General features: G+C 42.1%; 1 protein-coding gene across 13 annotated transcripts in view; it reads right to left on the reverse strand.

The window, feature by feature from the left end:
* dtna (dystrobrevin, alpha) overlaps nt 1-24372 on the reverse strand; it is a 146922-nt gene that overhangs the window by 111601 nt on the left and 10949 nt on the right. Inside the window, exon 2 of one of the 13 annotated variants that reach the window (XM_088642491.1) lies at nt 21941-22132. The exons of 11 other annotated variants lie outside the window; for them this stretch is intronic. In XM_088642491.1, coding sequence (XP_088498617.1) covers nt 21941-21969 — 29 coding nt within the window. In that variant the 5' untranslated portion in view covers nt 21970-22132. Of the gene's footprint in view, nt 1-9993; nt 10219-21940; nt 22133-24372 lie in introns of those variants that run through there. One more of the 13 variants, XM_088642494.1, reaches the window with a different exon arrangement.

Raw genomic sequence — 24372 nt, forward strand, 5'->3', positions numbered from 1 at the left:
CCATAAGCATGGTGGGATGTTAACTGCTTGACTAACTCAGGAACATCACCTGTGGGGAAGCACCAGCTTTCAATATTCAGTATTTTGTATCCCTCATTTACCCGTTATATAATGAACGGGTATTTCTCTCTATACTGTATATTCACTCATCAGCTAAGAAAGGGTCACTTCTGACTTATGAAAGATCTGGGTTACGGAAACATTTGAGGATGCAAACCCTTATGTAACAGGGAAGTGGGGTAAATGTACAATCAAAGGATATTTAAGTGCATTCATGTTCCGATTGATAAGGTCCCTGCTTTGCGCTTTGTGAAGAAAACCTAATAACTGAATGCTGATGTCATGTGTTTCACGACTGGTCCTTAATAACACTGTACCTCCATATGTACCCTATAAATATTTATTAATATGGCATAAATGTTCGTGTTCCATCTCAGCGACTAGAAAGGGTTTAAAGAATTAAATTTCATGCAATTAAAAAAATTATTTTTCATCCCTATGAAATCATGTTTGAAGCTGTAGCATGAAAGATGATCGTCTCAAGGCTAGCTAACTGCTGTAGCCTACAGTTCATCTTACAATCTGCTCTGTTTTTTGAGTAGGAGAGTAATGCCATTATTTTTCACTGCAATGAAACCAAAAACAAGGATGATCCGTAGTGGCTGTTCTTTTAAAAACAACCAAAAAAGTCAAAACAGCTGTTATATTAAAAAAAAAACATCCTGCATTCCTAGATTTAAGGGCAAAGATGGCACAGTTATTTAACCTATCTCACTGCAATATTTTCATATATCATAAAAAATATAATCAAATTTATATTTTAAAAGAAATGGATTTACTCAGATAAAGAACTCATAATAAACCAGCAATTAACTAAAAGTTAAAAGACACCATGGGAATGTTACAAGACCCATTCATTTCCAGAAAAAAAGCAAATTTCAGAACATAGTATATCAGCCCACGTTCCAACTGTCAATGTCTACTAGAGTAAGGCCTTTGCTGGTTCCTGTGTAACTCTTGATTAACGTGATGCCTGCTGTCTGAAATGTGTGCTGATATATGCGTAGTACAACCAGAAGACCTACACATGTACTGAAAATTAATACTCTTATTTACAAACTAAATAATGTAATGTGTAGCACACCAGCATTATAACTGTAAAGACAGAAATAATAGTCTGCAGAAGTACTGCAAAAAAAGGATCTATAAATTCTTCTAGGTGTGCCCTCTCAGGGTCATGCAGCACATTAGGATTAACATATTAATTATGTGGCCTGTGACCCACAGGGGTTACACACTATAATCCCATTCAAATACCTAAATTACACAATGGATTGTCACCTTTGACCATACATATGATAAACCGGGATTAAATAAGAGATCCATATTGCACATGGTGCCTGGAGGTGAATGATTAAATTATTTTAACAGGTTAAAAATAATTTTACATCTAAAACCGCGTGTTTGTGTAAGTAAAACGGATCTTGATATAAAACACTTCAACAACAACAGCTTGTAAATGCAGAAATCAGGAAGACCTGAGTGATTCCATTTTTACACTACACAACAAAAGCAGTATCTATTTCTTGACACATTGAAAGCTTTCAGAACGAAATTGAAAAAATTGAGTTGGTCACAGACTTGCACTTTCTCACTCCTCCCGTTGCCATGAGAAATGTATTTCACCTTTGTTAGGCTCAGGTTTGTGCTTACTGTTGTACTTCTCCGGTACACAAAAGAGAAATCCTGCTTAAAAAACAATTTAAGGTACTCCACATTATGCTGGCATCAAATACATTTAAGCAACACTACTCACCACACAAAGCTCATTTTAAAATGATTAACTAAATTATTTAATGGCAGGAGTATTTGGTGCTTCTGATTTTCCGTCTCAGGCCTATTTCAGCTACTGTATATCACCCTGCAACTCACAACTGGCAGCCTACTGGTGAGCCTGGTCGGTACCTGGCTGGGAGACCTCCTGGGAAAATCTAAGGTTAGATAGATACTTTATTAATCTCATAAGGGAAATTGCAGTGCAACAGCAGCCAGGCACAATCAACACAGCACAGAACAACATAATAATACAACAATAAATACAGTCAGTTGCTGCTAGAAGAGGTGTTAGTGGGACCAGTAGGGGGCGCTCACCCTGCAGTCTGTGTGGGTCCTAATGCCCCAGTATAGTAACGGGGACTCTGTACTGTAAAAAAGTGCACTGTCCTTCAAATGAGACGTTAAACCGAGGTCCTGACTCTCTGTGGTCATTAAAACTCCCAGGGCGTTTCTCAAAAAGTGTAGGGGTGTTTCCCTGGTGTCTTGGCTAAATTTCCCCTTGGCCTTTACCAATCATGGCCTCCTATTAATCCTCATATATGAAAAGGCTTCATCACTCTGTTCTCCTCGTCATTGCATCATCCATATTATTATTATTATTATTATTATTATTATTATTATTATTATTATTATTATTATAATATTATTATTTTTCTAAGGGCTTGCTGAGAATAAAAAGCAGTGGAAATGTGGTTTGAAGCTGCAGTGCCAACACCATGACAGAAAACATGACCTGAAAGCCCGCCGGATCCCAATGTCTTCTGATTGAGAACATTTCCACAGACCTTCAACAAACACGGCATTCCATGAACGTCTCCACCAGACTCACAGAACACAAAGTCAACGGGAAATGAACTTTAAATTAATGAAGAGCACGTTCAGCAATAGACTGATTCATCCACAGTGCGACAGGGAGCGCTACAGGAGGTCATTCTTGCCTTCTGCCAGAAGACTGTACAACGCATCCACCTTGCGTCTGGGCAGAGGCAACATTGACAGCGACCTGTTTCTGGACTGAACAGTAAACTGATACATCTGTTATTTTTCTTTTCCCGTTTTAAAACCGTTTTTGTGCAATATATGCCAGGCACCTGTGCAATACATTTATATTTATCTATAGTCATATTGTGCAATACGACTTTTTTGTGTATAGTTCTGTTCTGGTTTTGTTCTGTTCTTTGTGTGTTCTGGGCTGCGAGTAACTCTTCTACTGATCGTATTGTATGTATTGTATTATTATTATTGTATCATTCATTACACTATGTCTGTGTTGTCTGTGCTGTTGCACTGCAATTTCCCTCACGGGATCAATAAAGTATCTATCTATCTAGAGTGGAACTTGTGAAATGTTTAATGTTAACCGATTCAGGAAATCCAGGGTCACGTAGGGCAGCCGGGGCCTAACCTGACAAGCAACGGGCATAAAGCAGGACACACCCTGGACAGGAGGCCAGTCCATCACAGGGCACATACAGTACAGACACAAAAACCAGAAATCCCACTGGCAACCCCACCCAAACACGCGTGAGACAGCACCTCATGCCCAGAGGCAGCACTGACAGGTAGCGATGCTAACCAGTGCGCCGCTGTGCCGCCCATAAAACGTATCTTCCGTAACCATTATTTTTCTTCACCAGGTTACCAAATGCCATTAAACGCCTCAGTAGAGGATGTACTACCTGATGTACTATGAATTTGTCTTCAAAAAAACAACCAACAAAAGCAATAAGACGAGCTGAACGCCCACCCTCTACTCACAAATAAAAATATCTTAAACAGAGAAGTCTATTCTGTAAGGAAAGCTAGGAAAAGACAGTGACAAGGTCAACCCAGTGAACGTCTTCAGAAACCAACAGTGAAATACAAACCAGATGCCACATGTGGAAGCTCCTTGGAAAGGCATTCAGAGCTGAGAACCGGGGGCACGTTTTTCACCACGGGGGACCCACTAGCACCCACTAGCTACCCAGCCATGTCACTGAGTTCATCCTTGACTTCGTTCAAGAAACAGCTGGATGAGATCCTTGCATCAATGAACTACCAAGCGGGCCTGTTGGCCTGCTCTTGTTTGTAGCCTCTCTTATTTCCTGTAAGAGGGTGAAAGGGGGAGACAAAATGGAGATTCTTATCTAAACTAAATTCCACAGTAAACTGTGGAGAATGACCTGCTGTCCAAGGTTATGTCAACAAACAGCTAAAGACAACTGGTCAGTTGATGCTTTGGAATCAGAAAGCAGAGGCTTCCAGTGAGCTTAAACTCTGCTGCCCATGAAGCTAGGAAGCTAGCAGAGCCTCAGACACATGCTGCAGTTCTATGGACACTAGTTTTTGGAATTTTGGAAAATACATTTTTTTGAAGAAGAAGAAGCCGATATGCACCATATTGGCCCTGTTGTTTAGACAGGGAAACTCAAAAGTAGTGTAGCTATGACAGAAGCCATGTTTTGTATTATGTCTAATACTGTGTAATAATATATACGGAGAATATTCTGTACATACAGACTATTTTATATTCTATATAAGTAGTCTGCTAGTACTGGGGATACAAAAATGGTCTTTCTTCTTCATATAAAGTAAGTACAGAGTGTACATGCTTCCAAAAAAAAAGAATCCATGTCTGATCTGGAATGCTCTCTTGGCTGAGTCTCTGGTGATTGCTGAGAACAGCCTGCAAACCAAAAGTAGATCCTGTTAATGCCACCCTTCTCATCCCTACTATGGTAATGAGCTTAACTCCCTCTGATGTCAAGAATGTTATACCACACAGGGAAGTATTAATCTCAATAGTGGGAAATCACCCTAGTTAAGACATAACACCAGCCCTTTTCCAGCAGGCTTTCCAGTAAATTGTGCAGGACAGATGACTGAGTCAATGGGAAAATTGATTTAAACTCCCATCTACTGCACCACAGGGCTTCGGTTTATGTCTGACCTGGTGATGTGGTGATCAAACAGCATTTGGGTTTTCTTATAGGCTCCTGAGTTGTGCAGTTCAGCAACGTAAGCATTAACAATAGTGAGCTGTGAACAAGACATAGCTGGAGTGTGAGAGACATTTTCACAGACGAGGAAACACATTTAAGAATGAGATTTTCTGTGAAGAACAATGACCTATATAGTCCAGCAATACTTTAAAGGCAGTTGAACTAAGGTCTACACAATCCGTTTCATTCTCCTATTTATATGCACAATATCTGAAATGAGTTGGGACCCAAAGCTTGATAAGGCCCAGATGTGCTCATAACACATCTGAGAAATGTACAGTGATGTGCAAAGCGTAATAGCCAATCAAATGTGAATCAATCAGATTTCCGTCTTACATTATGCCAAGATATAGTGTGGGTTGTGTTGCCGTCAAGATCTACAGATTCTGTGATTTCTGTAAATAGCTCACCAACTGCAGCATTTGGCAAACCAGTATCCTGCTTAGATTCTCTGGTAAATGAAGCCCATAAGTAGATAGCTGATGGCTCTGTGTTTCTGCGGAAATCAGGCTCTAATTTTCAAATGCTGACTGACTGCCTGCCTGCCTAATCTTTGAAGAACACAAGGCAGGAGGGTTCACGTCGCCTTCGTTCGTTCCACCTGCTGCACGTTCACAATGCCCCTCCAGCTTGGACCTCTTGGAGGAAACCCAGCAAGGATCTCGGCCTGCCGGGTTTCACTGCACTGAAAAGGCCGCTCATCCTTCTGTGACAGGGCCGGAGAATTTGCATTTGAATGTCTCCAGTGAACATAGCTGGGATGCAATAAAAATTAACAAGCTGCACTGGAAGGCCCTCAGATTGATCGGGTAATAATGCCTTTAGTGTACTGTGAAATGTGCACCGTGTTGGAGTGCAAATGTTGCAGCTGACAGTTTTCGACACGCATACACACTTGTACGGTATGGTGGGTATATTGCAGTCGGCTGGTACGTGGTTAAGCAGGAAAATACTAATCGCACGAAACCGCCAGGCCGACAAAAGCCATTTTCCCCCTCTGCATTGTTAAAAGAGAAGAGCAGTGATCAATAAAAAAACTATTAAGCCAGCACCTTTCTTAAAAGAAATAGATTATTTTGCGCATGGTTATAGTCTATAAGGAGAAAGTCTTATGAAAAGCAGAATCACTTCCTTTATGTTTACAGTTACTGGATTTTCCAGGTCTTCATTTTCCAAGAGGGACAATTCCACTCGTATCCCATGGTCATCCCACGGGACGCTAAAAATAGTTCACAAATGCTAAAGATGGTATGACAGGATCTTATGATAGAGATGATATCCTCTTTCCTGTGCAGGCCACTGTATGCTGTATATTGACCTCTCTGCTTTACGTTCTTGACTTTTCAGTAGTGTCACAATGAGCTCAGCTAATGACTGTTGTATACAATTAATTCATGTATTTATTTGACTTATTTTGGGCGGAACAGCAATGCAGAGATGACCTACAGGCCTGAGGGCCTGGGTTCAGTTCCAGACCTGCAGTGCTGTCTGTGTGGAGTTTGCATGTTCTCCCTGCGTTTCCTTGGTTTTGCTCTGGGTGCTCCACTTTCCTCCCACAGTACGGAGACATACTGGTAGGATAACTGGCTTCTGTAAAATGGATGCTGGTGCGATTGTGTGAGTGTTTGTGTCTGTGTGTCTGCTGCGCGATGGATTGGCACCCCATCCAGGGAGTGTCCTGCCCAGTTCCTGCTGCTTGGCAGGGTATGCTCCAGCTCCCCCTCGACCCTGAGCTGGATGGATCAGATAAGACTTCATTGATCCCAAAGGGAAATGGAGGATGGGTTATAATTATTGTGCATATACATTACTATGTATCTCATACCTAGTCTCATGCTGCTCAAACAGTAATCAGAAACGCTTACCAAAACACTGCTTTTGCATAATAAAAAATAAACGCATAAAAGCCCTTTTCGTTTTGCACATCACGTTTAAATGTTCAAAATCAAATCCCAGGACAGACTATTTATCCCCACATCTGCACTTACGCTAACTGATATAGTAATTATGGTGAAAAGAAAAAAAATGTAAATGGCTTTCGGAACGGAGGTTCATTTTCTACCATTTGGGATTATATTTAACAGACAAGCGCGCAAGAGCATAATTTCACCTGTTGCTGAATTTCTGCTCTGTTCAAAACACTCCTGCTTCTCCCCTAACGTCAACGTTCTTCCATCAGACTCTGTGCAACTTCAAAGATCGACAAACCTTTAAAGAAAAGCATTCTTATACTGTGAAATACATTCGAAGTGGGTACTTCTTAAAAGAACTGTCTTTGAAGGACTTGAAGAATTGCATCAGTTTCTTTTTTTACTAGTACAATGGAGGGCGGCCCGGTGGCGCAGTGGTCAGCATTAGTGCTTCGCCGTGCTGGGGCCCCGAGTTAATTTCCTGGGTGCTGTCTGTGTGGAGTTTGCATGTTCTCCTCGGGTTCATGTGGGTTTCCCCTAGGTGCTCCGGTTTCCTCCAGCAGTCCACAGACATGCTGGATTCTGTAAAACTGGCCCTGGTGTCCCTGCTTGTGTGGCGTGTGTGACTGGAGTCATATCCAGAGTGTATCCTGCCTTGTGCCCAGCGTTTCCTGGGATAAGCTCTTGAATGGGATAAGTGGTTACGGACAGCGACGTGATGCAATATAGAATGGAAAAAATATTTACAATGAATACGTGAATGATTTTGTTGTTGTGAGCTTTTCCCCTTCATTTCTTTACCTAGCATTGACCTGAAATGACAAATTTGGCAAAGGGAGAACATGTGCTCAAGTTATACGCAGTATTTCGGTATGGATACTCATTTTAACAAGCTAATTCCTACTATATTGTTACTGTGCATCTTTTCACATAGCAGGCAACTACAGTGTGAGGCAACCCCCAGTGAACAGCTATTACTGGAAGATCACACCACACAAGGTAGCCTGTTTTTACACAGCACAGAGTGCCTCTCTATTATGCAGGTATATGAGGCGAAATTAAAGTAATTATTTACTCCAAACCTCATTATTACACCATGAAAAGCCCCAGAATGACCATTATTCTAGAGTTCCTGCCAGGAGGATGCACTATGCTGGAATCAGTGGTACAAAGTACTACTTGAGGAAGACACTGAAAGCATGTAACATGGTAACACACTGGTGTATAACTGAAATGATATGATTATAAGGGAAGCACACTCCTTTGCAGTCCTTGGGTTATTATACACAGTAGAAAAACCTCAGAAACGTTACAAACGAGAGGAGACAATTCGGCCCATCTAGACTGGTTGTAAATTAGTATGATCGAATGTGACCAAAAGGGCACAATCAGAAAACAGTCAGACCTTTTCAGAAGGAGACTTTATTCCTAGAACACATTTGGCAAAAAGGAAAATGACAGGAACATCTTAAGTTCTGCTAATACAAGTTATTTTGGTTAATAGAAAGGGTACTCTAAAGACAAAAATAACATTTGAAATAATTGTTGCAAATGTTAATTTAATTGTCTTAGCAGATACCTAGAAATGTACAAATGAAGACCATTTTTTACTGAAACTACTGAATTGATTTGCATTATTAAATACTGATTTGGCCTAATTGACTACAGAATGGCTGCCTTAGAAAAAAGCTTCCCAACACTCTGTGTAGTTTCCAATGTAGCGGTACAAAAACACTGACAGCAAAGTGCCACCTATTCAGACCAGCAGACATTATAGATATTACCATTTAGTGGTGTAATCTTGTAGTGTACTGTCTCCCGAACCAGAAAATCATGATGGAGATAGCTCGGGTTACATAACAAAAGAATAATTTCAGAAGAACAGTTAAAAACAAGGAGAAATTTCATATTATTTCCTTCATATTTGACTTCATCATAAATACAAAGAAAGCCTTATTTATTGGTTTCTCTGGGCATTTAGTGCACTTGCACCTTTTGCAATGCGTAAGAGCTACAGCCTCTTCACCATGAATTACTCTAGCCCTAAAAATGGAAGTTGTAAAGGTAGATTTTATATCCTTCCTACACAGTGCATGTCCACAGCATTAGAAACAGCATTTACTGTCTATAACACTGGGCTATGTTTAGTATTAAGTTTTAGACTTCTGAATTCCAATAAATCAACATAGCGGAAAAAAAATCAAAATTAACTCTTAAAATAATAATTCAAAGGATATTACATATTATCTCTGGAATACACTTTTTCCTAACCGAAAAACATTTTGTGTGTATGTGTTGCAATTTTTCAACCTTGAAATGCGGTGTAATCATGTTTCTTTTATTCATCCCTATACTGTACAGTCCTTTTTTCCCGGTTGCACAACGGATACCTGAAATTACTCTCGCGGACTGTTCAGACTTTTCTTTCAAAGCTGATGACATGAATCTAAGCAAATAATTATATTCGTGCCCTTAAACGTACCCACAATAACGATAAATACGTATTCACTGACATATACTGTATGTACGAGAGCTTCGGGATTGCTTTCAGTTATGATGTACGCAGAGCAGTGTTTTAATTATTCTAAATGAATAAAGAATTAAAAATATATATAACTGGTGCACGATTAACGGCGAATCCAATTCTGCCATTAGCTTCACGTTGTGCGACTACAAATGCAATGTTTAAATATTCAAACGCTGTTTTTTTTAATACAATCTTGCATAGTATATCACCTCAGCACTGTGCACGGACGCTTCAGTGTGTAAAAGGATAAAAAAAATGCTAACCATAACGTCATAGTAGTGGACTGCAGCCAGACCCTCTGAACACAAGCACAGCGAGTGGTCATGCCCCTTCTTATCAATACTACTTCATTTCTGCCGAACTCGCATCCAAGCATCAGTGAGAAAACCATCGAGGTCCAAAAGGGGCAACCGGGTACCGAGCCGAAAAATACAGAACCGCTTTCATATTCACACCGCACTACCCTGCTACAGCAGCAATCATGCCAGAGAGATTTGATCACAAAAGCAAAACGCCTGACAAGGGTCCAAACACCAGCTTCTTGAGTTCGGACGAAATGATCCAACGCCAATAACATTTTAGCCGACCAGATATAAAGATAAGCAGGAGATAGCACCGACGCGCATTTTCACATATTCGAGCTGTCAGCGGGATCAGCTGATATTTACCTGTGAGGTAATGCACAGTGTATAAGGTCATTTAACCCCAAACGTTGCAATGCACTTGTGCGACTCACCAGAACGGTTCTCGCAGGGCAAGCTCTGCGTCTGCTCCTCGCTCATGCTTCACGTCGTTTTGGGGTTTTTTTTTTCCTCCCTTTTTTTCCTCCCGAAATCCGAGAGCGCCGTCAGGAAGCAGGCGTTTTTCGAGGTTTTTATTTTGCCTTTTGCATTGCCCTCCCCACTACTGGTTCTGCGTCTCCCGGCGCTGCTGTGTGTACGTAATGCTAATGAGTGCGGCCGCACCTCTCCATTCACCGGAGCGCCTACGCCAATGACGTAGCGTGGAGTCTCTCCCAGGCAGGAGCGGGACCGGAGTGGGTGATATTACAACACCATGGATCCCTGCTGGGTTGGAGAGACGCACGATGCTTTTAGAGCTATTCATGATGTGGAAGCTCTCAAGGAAAACCGCGGTGACTGTTATCCGGCATGGAGGCTAATATTACGTCTAGCTGCATAAAGACGCGAAGCAAAGTCGCTAAGTTGCAGAAGAATTAAAAACCTTACTCACAGCCCACACACCACTACCACCACTCTTTTATAACTCTGCTATACCTTTTCTGCTTCTATGGAGATACTAGAAAGCAAAACATCGCTTTGAAGGTAACAAAAAAATACATACAGTATATTAAGTCAATATTTCTATATACATTTTATTCACACCCACTCTTTTTTCAGTGTTTTATTCATACAGACACTCACACCAGGGCCAGTTTTTCTACAAGCCAATTAACCTGCCATCTTTCCTCTCTTGTGGGAGGATACCAGAGCACCCAGACGACACCAATGCCAACACAGGGAGAACATACTGTAACGCAACGGGGGCTCAGGCGGGCGCCCTTGCCGCATCTGGTCGGCCCCTGCACCCTCCGGGGCTCGAACCCGGGACTTCCGCGTCTCTCTGCAGCGACCTAGCCCCGTGAGCCAAAGAGAGATCTCTCCACAGCCCAGTAGCTGTGGTCCTGCTATCACAGGGAAGGGCGGTGACGTCACCCGCTCTGGTACGCCGGCTCTTACACAGCACCTGTCGGCCGTAAGCGTTACACTCTCCCCCGCTTAAATCGCCGTCCCCGTCGAAGGGCTATCCCGCCCCGCTTCTGACACCAATGTAACGCAACGGGGGCTCAGGCGGGCGCCCTTGCCGCTTCTGGTTGGCCCCATTCCGACTGGAGGCTCGAACCCGGGACTTCCGCGTCTCTCTGCAGCGACCTAGCCCCGTGAGCCAAAGAGAGATCTCTCCACAGCCCAGTAGCTGTGGTCCTGCTATCACAGGGAAGGGCGGTGACGTCACCCGCTCTGGTACGCCGGCTCTTACACACAGTGCTTGTCGGCCGTAAGCGTTACACTCTCCCCCGCTTAAATCGCCGTCCCCGGCGAAGGGCTATCCCGCCCCGCTTCTGACACCAATGTAACGCAACGGGGGCTCTGGCGGGCGCCCTTGCCGCATCTGGTCGGCCCCATCCCGACTGGAGGCTCGAACCCGGGACTTCCGCGTCTCTCTGCAGCGACCTAGCCCCGTGAGCTAAAGAGAGATCTCTCTACAGCCCAGTAGCTGTGGTCCTGCTATCACAGGGAAGGGCGGTGACGTCACCCGCTCTGGTACGCCGGCTCTTACACAGCGCCTGTCGGCCGTAAGCGTTACACTCTCCCCCGCTTAAATCGCCGTCCCCGGCGAAGGGCTATCCCATCCCACTTCTGACACCAATGTAACGCAACGGGGGCTCAGGCGGGTGCCCTTGCCGCATCTGGTCGGCCCCTGCACCCTCCGGGGCTCGAACCCAGGACTTCCGCGTCTCTCTGCAGCGACCTAGCCCCGTGAGCCAAAGAGAGATCTCTCCACAGCCCAGTAGCTGTGGTCCTGCTATCACAGGGAAGGGCGGTGACGTCACCCGCTCTGGTACGCCGGCTCTTACACAGCGCCTGTCGGCCGTAAGCGTTACACTCTCCCCCGCTTAAATCGCCGTCCCCGGCGAAGGGCTATCCCATCCCACTTCTGACACCACCAGATGCGGCAAGGGCGCCCGCCTGAGCCCCCGTTGCGTTACATTGGTGTCAGAAGCGGGGTGGGATAGCCCTTCGCCGGGGACGGCGATTTAAGCGGGGGAGAGTGTAACGCTTACGGCCGACAGGCGCTGTGTAAGAGCCGGCGTACCAGAGCGGGTGACGTCACCGCCCTTCCCTGTGATAGCAGGACCACAGCTACTGGGCTGTGGAGAGATCTCTCTTTAGCTCACGGGGCTAGGTCGCTGCAGAGAGACGCGGAAGTCCCGGGTTCGAGCCCCGGAGGGTGCAGGGGCCGACCAGATGCGGCAAGGGCGCCCGCCTGAGCCCCCGTTGCGTTACAATACAAACTCCACGTGGACAGCACTCCAGGAACTGAACCAGGGACCCAGGGCTGTGAGGCAGCAGTACTTACCATTGTGCCACCCAAATTAGAAAATGTTAGCTATACAGTAATTCTCAGAATACTAAGTTATTTGCACGAACGCAAATTGAAGTCGGTAAAGCAACCAAATGTTGTGAATCTCCCATAATTCTACCATTCTTTCTTTGGAGAGAGACGTTCTGTCTTGGATTAAGTCCAAAGCAGAGTTTGTTTCGAGCTAATGTAGATTTGAAACTTCTTTCTCTCCAGATGATGAGGAAATGAAATAATAATCAGTTGTTATCATTGTGTGTTAACAGTTTGCGCTCGTTAATAATGCATTTCTGGTGGTTGCTTGGGGATTTACACCTTTTCAGTACTGTGTGACATGTCTTTTACGGGTTATGTGCAGTCAACAGTTTACTGTGATTTGGTCTCATATGCCCAAAAACATTTAAGAGCCTCCATTAAATGTCAAAATGTAAGAACTGATGCCAAGAACAAAGAACATGTTTTTTTATTACAGCTACTAATAATGAAATGCTTACATGGGTCAATAGGCTTTCTGCTAGGTCTGCAGTGGTAATTTTGCTTATTAGCTAAGCAGAGAATCTCAAGCTATTCCAAAACTACTGGGATCATTAGCTAATGGAAGAGTTCAGTTGGACAAATTACAGCAGTTGCTTTGCTGTCAGTGTTTGTGAAGTGCCACGATTTGATGTGCTTTAAGGAAATAACAAGAATCCCTGCCGCTTGAAGTAAACTTTCAGCAAAAACACAGAAAACCACATGTACCTAACATTCATCATCATGGGGCGTTTTCCCTTATAGCCCTGTATTTTGTATGTGTTTTATAATAATACAACTATTTTAACAATGTGCTGTTCACAAACACTTATCTCAAAGCACTGTACAATAAAAGCCTGTTATTTATTAAACTTAAAATATAAGAATAAGTCTGCATTGTGGCAGAAAGAGTTTCTCTCTTTATTTAGTGGAAGTTGCAGGAGGCTGGAGGTCTGCTGTCAGGGGATCTGGCTGTGTGATGCACTTTCCAAGTGGATATATCCTGATTTTACCTCTCCTGGCCGTGATTGCATGGATGTGTCTGTGTGCATTCATGAGGACTCTGTCTCCTACTCCAGGAAGGCGACATTGTCCTTAAACTCACGTCTTCCCACAATTTTCAATGATAAACTGATTTCTTTCTGATTTTAAGACTAAGATTATTGGCCATATACAATTTCTTGTATTAGGAATTTGTCTTTTCACATACCCCAGCTTGCTCTCCATGAGACACACAGACAGGGAGAGAAGCTTGGGGTCAGAGCGGAGGGTCAGCCATTTATACGGCACCCCTGGACCAGTTGGGGTTAGGGTCTTTGCTCAGGGGCCCAACGGAGTAGGATTCCTCTGCCAGCCGCAGGATATGAACCGGCAAACTTCCAGCCACAGAGCCACCACACCCTCCCAAATCTCCCTTCATTTACAGATTTCTGCTTTTCCTGACTTTTTCCAGGATGGTTCCTCCCAGATGTCCATCTCTTTAGACCCCCTCCCCTATTTCCCCTCCCTTCTGTCCATTTTTACATCTTCTTTTTCTGGATGTCCTTGCCCCGCTGCTCCTGCTCTGTCCTCTATCCCCCCTGCCCCCCCGAACACGCCCAAACTGGAAGGAGAGTGGTTGTTCCCCTCCTCTCAGAGTGGGATTAACCTCGACGTGTCCAGACAGGCCGGTCTGAAGAGGAGATGTGGAAACAAGCAGAGGCTCATCATTCCTCACTTCACTGGGGAGAGTTTTCCACAGCCTAGGCGCACAGCAGTCAAACCGAACTCAGAGGCCAGGGGACCAGAGAGTGCCTTTAAGGGTGAAATTTAGCGGGAGGTCAGAAATATAAGAGATTCTCTTCATGGCCCTTAAAAACAACAGTAATACGCCAATGTCGATTCTTAAAGCAACAGGAAGTCCGTACAAGGCTTTTACGACAGGGTTCCACAGTTTTGCTTATCTCCCATTATAATCTTTCCTGTTGCGAACGGCACATTGGGTAGAATTTTGCTTGTATTTCTTTCTTTTCTATTTCTAAGTTTATTTGTGAAAAGTAGTTGAAGAGCAAAACACTAAACCAAGGTTTACCTTTCCTGCCTACAAGGGTGCGGTAAATACTGTATGTTATGTTCCTGTTATACCGCAGGTGAAATAATGAGGATTTCATCACCAAAGACACTCGCGTTGCAAACTTCACCTGATGTCCCCCTTCGCCCTGCAGCCTCTGAATCTCGCAGTAAACTGATGAGCAAGAAGAGTGTTCAGTGCAGCGCAAAGGCGCAGTGGTTCGCATGGCTGCCTTGTAGTGCTCAATTTCTGGGGTGCTGTCTGTGTGGAGTTTGCATGTTCTCCTTAGCTTTGTATGGGTTTTCTCTGGGTACAGTCCGGAGACATGCCGGTAGGTTACTTGGCGTCCGGGAGTGTGTGTGTATGGGTGTACCTTGGAATGGACTGGTGTTCTGTTCACGGTGTGTTCTGGTCTGAGCCTGTTGCTGGTCAGGCTAGGCTCTGGCTTCCCTATGATCTTGTAAATAAAGGGATAAGTAAATGGATGGTATTTCCAACTTTCACAGAGTATTGAACACCAGTACTGGATATTTTGCTAAGATAGTAAATCATCCAAATATCCATCAGAAAATGAAGTATGATTGGCATGAGATGCGACAGCCCAGAGGCTAGGTTTTAAGAACATGAACTTTACAGGGCTTTTGGCACATTTGGCTGTCCTTAGCAAATTCATCGAAAGGTCTCATTCAGGCATTTCTCTGCTGGAAAAGCCAGGGTAGCAGCATTGACACCCAGTTCCAGACTCCCACAGATCTTTGTGTAAAGAAGTGCTCTCATTATCGGTTTTCCATTTACTTCATCTTAGCTATCCCAGAAAGTTAGAACAACAACCTCCTGGTCTACTGTGGGGCACACAAGGACAGTTTAAAGACTCAACAGATTGTCTGTTTTCCAAGCGCAATCGAACACTTCAATGCAAATGATATTTTTTTTTATGCACAGTAACATTACAAAAAATTGACTGGAATATCAGTTTATTTCTGTAGTTTTACTTAGCTGAGTACATCAAGTCCAACTACTATAATCACAATCCAGGATATGAGAAATTGGTAACTGATCTCATTTCATTTCTGACAATAATACCACTCAGCGCACATGACATGCAGTGTACATGTCAGACTGTAACTGGATTAGGCCGAGCTCACTTGTCTAAGCAGATTATTTGTAACACATCTCTCAAATCCTCAGAATAAGGATATGGAGACATTGTAGTCCACTAGATCTGCGATACATTACGTATCTGTAAAGACACAAACATGTTTGTCAAAAGAAATCCTTTGGTTGAGCTTGAAGAGGCTACTGATAAAAAAGGCTGAGGTGTTTATGTTGACCCATCAGTTACATCTTCTAGCCCATGTGGGGTAGCAATATAAAAACCAAGGAAAATGTTAGGATAACATTTCAATAAAATCATGCAGAGTGTAGAATTTAAACCTTGGGATGTTATGTTAAAATTGTACAATACGCTAGAAAGACCTCTTCCAGAGAAGAGCAAAACCCGGCTTCTTAATTAGGGGTAACAGTAGTTATAGTATAGCAATAACAGTGGTACTCATGCTGGTGTTTATTATAATCTAATAAACTACAGTTACAATTCCCCTATTACTTTGTTCAAAAGTGGCTCCACTCCCTAAATGTGACATAAAATGTGCATGAAACAAAACCTGTTCAGCATTCAGAAAATCTTCAGATGATCTGGGCAATTAACAAACCTGTCAAATGTTGGTGCAGTATATTTGAATTCACCCACCCAACCAGCAGCCAGCTGTGAAAATGAAATAAAGTCATAAATAATGGTACCCAGAGGCGCTCAGCCATGCACTCAGACAGTGCATCTAAAGAGAAATACTTGTACATGTACAAGAGCCAGATGTCTTCTGGAGTCGGACGACGTCAGCTAATTAAAATAATATGATCCCTACCATACTGTACCCCCGGAGCAGGTCTTCTCAGTACAGGTACTCACAACCTCAGTGGCGATTTGTTAGTTGTTAGTTTTTTTATTCATTACTTGTTACAGCTGAGCTCTTGATCATTTAAATTGAGTTCCAAATTAAACTTACAGTTGACTAATTTGACGTTTTCAGACTGCCCTCGGTACGGCACCCGACAAAGATTTTAATCCTCACCAAATTCCCAAGCAACATCAAAACTGCAACTTTTTAGGAGCAGACAGTCATTGTAAAGGCCTAATTACACTGTGTGTTCGAGAGCACGACTGGAAAAAACGAAACAGTGGACAGTGAGGTCAAGGGAGCCAGGACTGGGCAGTCCAGCTCGAGAGCATCAACAATAATTAAAAGTTGGGACAGAGTACCGTCTTCGGGGAGTGAGCTGTCATTTACCGCAGGGTGAGGCTCTGCTCGCGAGCTGCCTTGAGTTTTAACTACAACTCGATTTGAAAGCTATCAAACTCAGCATTACTGGTCATTATACGGAGCCCAGATTCCCATACCCACGTAAAATGTCTGCTAGAACACCTTAAAGCACAGGGTTCTAGAATCACACCTGAAACATTTAACAAATGAACCTTTCCCACTAAAGGACCTTGTCCAGTAAATCAAAAAACAAACAAATAATAATTACACATTAAATAATGGTCGTGTAAAGACCGGTTATAGAGAATGTGCCTCTAAAGAGAAGACCAGAAACATCTGTGCCTAGGAAGAGTACTTCATCGGAGAGAAACGGACATTTTGCTGCAGGAATGAGTCTAAACTTAAATTCCTGAATCCAGCACTGGCAATATTAAACCTAAAACCCCAGAAACAACTGGATGTTTAAAATAGGCTGAAGAAAGTTCTTTGTGCCAAAGGTTTTTGACTAACTTCTCATTACAGATTATTATATTTTGGCCAGGAACAGGATGACGTTGCTATCCGACAAAAAGCTCTCTTGAAGGCACAAATCATAAAAACAAAATAGCCTAGGCTTTGCCACAACACAGTAGATTCACCATCTTGGAGGAGTCTATGGAAAGACTAAATTCAATTTAAATATTTCAAAGCATTTAGTGACAATTTCACAAATGGCTGAAGAAGAATATGCACACTCTATTCCAGCTGGCCAACAGATCTGGTGGGATCAGCAGAGCCTGGGCCAACACTAAGAACCAATTAAAAACACAAACACAAACTTAAACATTCTCAAACCCTTCTGCTTCAGTGCTTGATAAGATGGAAGAACCCAGGGCCACAGCAGTAGTAGGGAACTAAGACATTACTATATACATAATGTATAATGTGGCTAGGGAGGTCGGCAAGGGAAAATATCAAATTAATGGTTACATTTTATTTGGATCCATAGGTAGGACATAAGGGGTGGTGGGGTGGGACCTTATACCACAGTAACCTGCAAGCTAGAGAACTGTAGCAATAAATCAGAGAATCTGAAGGATATTAAGAATCTATACCAGTTGAACTGGAAACTCCTGAAATTATTTTAAGACTTTTTTTTATGTTCTCAACAATTCAGTTATGCTAAAGCAGATGTGCACACATGCAGCTTATTGCATGACCAGATACGCAATATTTATAACAAAGGTGTTGTTATATTACTATACCTTGGTACTGGTACCATTAATATTACTATATTGCTGGGAGACTGTGATGGGGAATGCCGAAAAAAGAAAATTGATATGGTTGAAACAGTCAAGGATTAATTCCCAACTCAGTTTTCAAAAGGCACATGACAGGTAAATGGACTGGTGTCCTGTCCAGTGTGTGCCCTGAAATGGACTGGTGTCGTGTCAAGGGTGTATCCCGCCTTGAGCCCGCTGCTTGTTGGTAAAGGCGCCAGCTCATCCGAGACCTTGAGTGGGATGACGAAAGAGAATGTTTGGATAGATGGAGAGAAGGACAGTCATACATACACTAAAAAACATTAAGTTAAAGGCTTGAAACAAATTCAAACCCAGTGACATCCAGCTCCAAAATAATATCCTCTAAATGGTTTAACCAAGACATTAGAAATAAGTCAGAATGAAAAGGGGGCTTTAGAAGTGAAGAAATATTTACAAAGATAATGGAGGATTATAAATTCAATATGATGAAGAAATAGTTATCTGGCTAAGGGAATATTTTATTCTGTTTTTTACAAAAGAAGACATAAATTACATGTCCCTTGTTATAAAGAAACTGAATTCATATTTGGTGATTTTAGTCGAACTGACAGGGGCTAGGGGTTAAATCCCTGAGGCGTTGCGGTATTTTCCCAGTCATATTTACAGAAACGAGGGGTGTTATTCTTGGAACCCTAAGCAAGGATATTTAACTCTTGCTAAATGAGCTGAACCAACAGAATGGAAGCTGCAAATAAGGGACTAGTGCTGAAGAAAGGGGGACAGAATTGAACAAGGGGCAGTGGTTTCCAGTCCTGGTGACCCACACACCTGTTGTTTAGTGTTCCAGCTGAGCCCTCTGTTCCACAATCAAACCCTTCATGGACCCAATAATAATAATAATAATAATAATAATAATAATAATAATAATAATAATAATAATGTGACCTGTTTGCTCCCAGCTCTTAAATACGTTGGAGCTTTAACCGTAGTTTCCTGTAAGTGACATAAAATCCCAAACTTGTGACTAGAAACTAAATGCAAATATTCCAATGAAGCGACTTCTAGGATCAATAAGCCTTCAGGTCTCTAATTCAGGCTGGAGGGAATGAAAACCAGCAGTCGTGGGGGTCACCAGGAACAGGACTGGGAACCACCGCTCTAGACTAATCAGACTTACTTTTCTTAATTAATAATTATAATAATTTAATAATAATTGCTTACACTTATATACTGTAGCACTTTTCTGGACACTCCACTCAAAGCGCTTTACAGGTAATGGGGACTCCCCTCCACCACCACCAGTGTGTAGCCCCACCTGGATGATGCGACAGCAGCCATAGTGCACCAGTACTCTCACCACACACCAGCTCTCAGGGGGGAGGAGAGCAGAGTGAGGAAGCCAGTTCAGAGAGGGGGGTTATTAGGAGAGCACGATTGGTAAAGGCCAGGGGGGAATTTGGCCAGGACGCCGGGGTTACACCCCTACTCTTTTCAAGAAACACCCTGGGATTTTTAATGACCACGGAGAGTCAGGACCTCGGTTTTACATCTCATCCGAAGGATAAGACTGATTTATCACTGATGTAATTGATAATGAGTGCTAAACTAAGAGAAACATTGACAGTGTAAGATATGGCCAACATAAACTCATGCTGGGGAGTTGTTGGTCAGGTAAATTATTTGAAATTTTCAAAGAAGGAATTGTTACATTAAGGCATACTATAAAATATTTTTAGATTTCAAGAAAGCTTTTAATGTAATTTCTCATAAAATGTCAGTTCTCAAATTAAAGTCAAGTCATAGGAATCCATGGTACCTTGCACAAATGGAACAAGACCATTCTAATGAACAGTTAACAGAGCATAATCTTAGGGCCATACCCTGTAATTGGGCCAGTGAGGATACTGGTGTACTGGGATGTGTTTTAAAACCTTATCTAATTAGTGTCAATGATGCAGAGTAGATTCTAACATACTTGGAAACCAGTTAAATGTGCTGAAGATACAAAATTATGGGGCACTGGCAAACACAGAAAGAGAGGTAGGGAAATTACTAAAAGTCTTCGACAAAAATCAGGGATTTGGCTGACACATATGAAACCTTGAGCAATCCAAACTTTGTAACTTTGTAAACCAATTGTAACCTTTCTTATGTCCCATGTCCTTTAGCAATCAACTTTGAAGGTACTTTGATATAATATCTAATAAAGTATATTATATATAATATACTGTATAATATATTAATATAGAGTGTTTTGATTTTGTTCCAGTTTTTATGTCCAAGGCCAGGAAAAAAAAAAGCAAAACCTGTGCACCTCTCAAAAGCTGCGCTTTAATATGATGAGCCTGTTATACACAAGAGACTCCCACTTGCATACAAAACACATTGCTGTATTATATGCAACCATGAACAAAACATTGTGTTTTAGTGCACATTCTACCAGGAGACTGAAGAGCGCATCACAATGTAGGAAAGGAAATGCTATTCTGGCCTTTAGCCAAGTAACAAGTGTTTCAGCCAGTAGCCCATTAGAGACTTCTGACCTTCAGAGCCCTGTTGAGAGTGAAAACAAATGGGAGAATACTTGTTAGATAATTGCTTCACCCTAATTTCTCCACTCTCCCAAACCTTCTCCAGCGTATTTCTCTGTGACTACAGCAGTGTCATATTACTGTCCTGGGAAAAGAATGCTGCACCTCGCCTTACAAAAAACAGTTTAAAATAGGCTTATGTAAAAAAAACAACAACCAAATACACATACTGTAGCAATATTGCTAGTGTTTATACACCACTCTGGTTACATGGCATTCATAATGAATTCCTATTTAAATAAATACAACACTCATCTTTATTATGTTTAGTCTGCTGTGCTATGATAGTTTTTACGTGCATTTGGTACAGTGGATGGTGTTTTTGCCCCCTACTGGAAGCTGAACAGGAGAAAAGATAGAATTGATTTAAAAGCAAAGGTACAAACCTGAGACAATCATAATCATAATCTTAACGCACACACACACAACCATCTACACATTCTTTATTAAAGCACTTCAATGATTCTCTTCACCTCAATACAATGGAAGACCAATCAGATTGGGTGACATTGTGTGGAAGCCCCGCCTACCTGTGCTGGAAACAGCCAATAGCCTGGCTTCTCTGGGAGGGACTCTTGCAGGGGACTGAGCCAAGCCAGGTAACTCAGATTTCAACCTACTGTACAGTATAACCCAGGAAAAGTAAAAAAACACACTGAAGGCCAATCCAATACAGACAATACTTAAAATACACTTAGTGTCTTATACAACTGCTTTTTAAGTGAATAATAATTCCTTGTACTTGCATAGTCTTTTCATAGAGAAGAATCCCTTACTGCTTTACTTATAGGATAGGACCCACTTCATACACAGCCAAAGTACAGCCCCCACCTGATGGATGTGTAGCATTTATTTTCTGCCAGCAGTCCCAGAAACACATCAGCTAAGGTAAAGAAATGAGAAATGTTTTCAGCTATCGAATTACGGGGGAACTTTGGCTGGTGTAGTGAATTGTCCAGGCCCAGAGCTCATACCCCTTACAAACACCATGGATTCTTTACTGATCAAGTCATAGGGGCACCAGTTTAAAGACTCATCTGAAGGACAGCTGTAGTACCGTATTCCTAGTCACCATACCAGGACAATGATTTGGAATAACACTCCATCTCGCTGCCTATCAAAATTCTAGGGGCTCGCTAGGTTTCTGTCAAGGCTGACAGCGTGCAGCTCAGCTGTGCTTCCTCCTGCAAGAGCACATTTCTTCACAGGAATGCAGCCAGGCTCGACTCAACTCAGACGTACAGTAATCTCAGTCTCCACCTAGCCAAGCACGATTTTTTTTGGCTAAAGTTAGACCGGCCAGTAAGAGACGTGAAAGATGTCGTACCTGCTGATTAACGGGAACCTGACAGTCATCGCTGAGCAGGGGCAGTCTGGAGCTCAGTCACACCAGTGTCATCCGAGAGCTCAACAAATATGTGCCGGCAAAAGCTCTCGTTCACAGGACGTGGCGTGCCTCTCCAACAGACGATCAGAAGCCGTATCCGTTCAGAACGGTGGTTATTGTTTTGCGTGCGATCTGTGTGCAAATTTAAAATGCATTGGCTAGGTTTCAGTGGGAAAAAATGTCTTTCACCCAAATCAGGACCGACCCATTTGTCCAGCTTTTATTTTTTAGAAAAATATCTGTAAGGGAACTGATTTTAGAAAAAGGATTTAGATAATTTATTGATCCCGTGAGGGAAATTGCAGTGCAAAAGCAGCTTAGGACAGTCAACACAGCCACAGTGTAACGAAATGATACAATAAGACAACAATACAATACATACAATACAGTCAGTGAGAAGCGCAGTAAAAAAAAGGTGATTTAACTATTTGCAGGTAGTGGTGTTGATACAGTTAAATCATCAACTGCGCGTGGATTGTGAAGCCAAAGAACAGTCACATGACACCGCATGGATGCGTCGGACTTTACAGAGTTCGTGATACAGTATATAAAGAAAGAAAAGGCGGGGAGTGAATAAAACTCTGAGATGAGAGCGAGTGTTTAACAAAAATATTGGCAGATGTTTGACTATTTCTTGTACATCTGGACATGGAGAAGCAGTCAATAAATAACAATTATTCCAAATGTTTGACTCTTCTAGATATTCAGTGCATTCATCAGAACTAAGCCCATGCGAAAGGAAGTAGTCTTGCTTTTAGGAGTAAAAAATACAAGATCATAAGGACCAAATGGTTTAATTAACACTTCCTGTAAGCCATGAAATCATGGACTCCACATGTATCCTAACTACACTGAAATCAAAAGCCCAATAGTAATTTTTGAAATTAGATAGAGGTTTTAGGTATGAATAAAACTAATTACATTAGAGTTAATTTTGCTCATTATATTATAGTGGGAGTGCAATGAACATCACAGGGAATAACAACTTAATGAGAGGAATAGCATTTATTTTTACAACAGAGACTCATATACTAAACATTCACTCCTTGTTTATGACTTATTACTTTATTGTAATATTGAGATACTGCATTTGCTTCTCTTTATGCACAGGAATGGGAAAGGCTGGTGTGAAAAGGATCAATCACAATATCCATTAAGAAACACATCGAACACCCAGCCCCCTGAACAATCAATAACTTATCATGGCTCTTTGAACTCGTGGATTATCATTGTTACAGCATTTGTGAATTGATAAAAGTGAAAGTATCTCTGCATTCTAGATGATCTGAGATCAGAGGCATCTGTACATCTGATTTTAGAATAATGTACAGTACTTTAAGGTGCTCAAGCAGACTTTTTAGTTCGACATGAAAACTTTGGGCTCTGTACGGTGATCAATAATGCTGATTCTGACAGCTTTCACATCAAGGTGTAGTTAAGATTCAAGGCATCACGGGGGAGCCAGAGCCTATCCCAGCAAGCAACAGGCGCAAGGGAGGATACACTCTGGCTGAGACACCAGTCCACTGGGAGAAAGGCACAACAACACTCACAGCAGGGGTAATTTCCCCAGAAGCCAATGAGCTCGCCAGTTTCTCTGTGGACTGTGGCAGGAACCTGGAGCACCCAGAGGAAACCCATGTGAACACAGGAAGAACATACAAACTCCACCCAGACAGCACCTCAGAGCTTGAATTCAGGGCCCAGCGCCATGAGGCAGCAATTCTAACTATCACGCTGCCCCTAAGCATTCACATGCTGTTTAGTAATATTACATTTTAATTAAATATTAAATATTCATTTAACAGTATTATTTTAAACATAACTTCACAAAATGGGACACAACAGCAAGGGCCCTGTACTTACAGAGTAAGAATAAATATGATCATTTTTAAAATAATTATCTTTTAATAATTATCTTTTACAGTTATGCTATTGATATATCCGATACAAATCATACATTTTCATCACAATGAAGTGTTGGAAAATCTTCATTTTCTTTGGCAAATCAATAATTAGTTACAGTTCATCAAGGACATTAATAAAATCAGTGGCTACCAAACTTATTTGAATTAATTTACAGGTCAGTCTATTACTTCTGCAAATAATGTTTGAGCAAGTTAACTGGAGCAAATAAGAATTAAAATGTATAGGAATAGTAAATAGTCATAGAAAAATTATACAATTATATTTAACAAATGTAGTGTCTTTGAAAAGGACTCTTCACGTAATGCAAAGCATATTCAACACCTGGCCCATGTGCACTATGAGCTACTGAATAGAAATCCTCATTGAGCACCCTAACAGGCTGCTACACCCCTTTTCTGTTGTGAGCAGAGGCAAATCTGTCACTCTTGTGACAGAGGCAAATG

The sequence above is a fragment of the Lepisosteus platostomus genome, chromosome 8 (genome assembly GCF_059453375.1).
Source record: "Lepisosteus platostomus isolate fLepPlt1 chromosome 8, fLepPlt1.hap1, whole genome shotgun sequence".
Classification (NCBI taxonomy): Eukaryota; Metazoa; Chordata; class Actinopteri; order Semionotiformes; family Lepisosteidae; genus Lepisosteus; species Lepisosteus platostomus.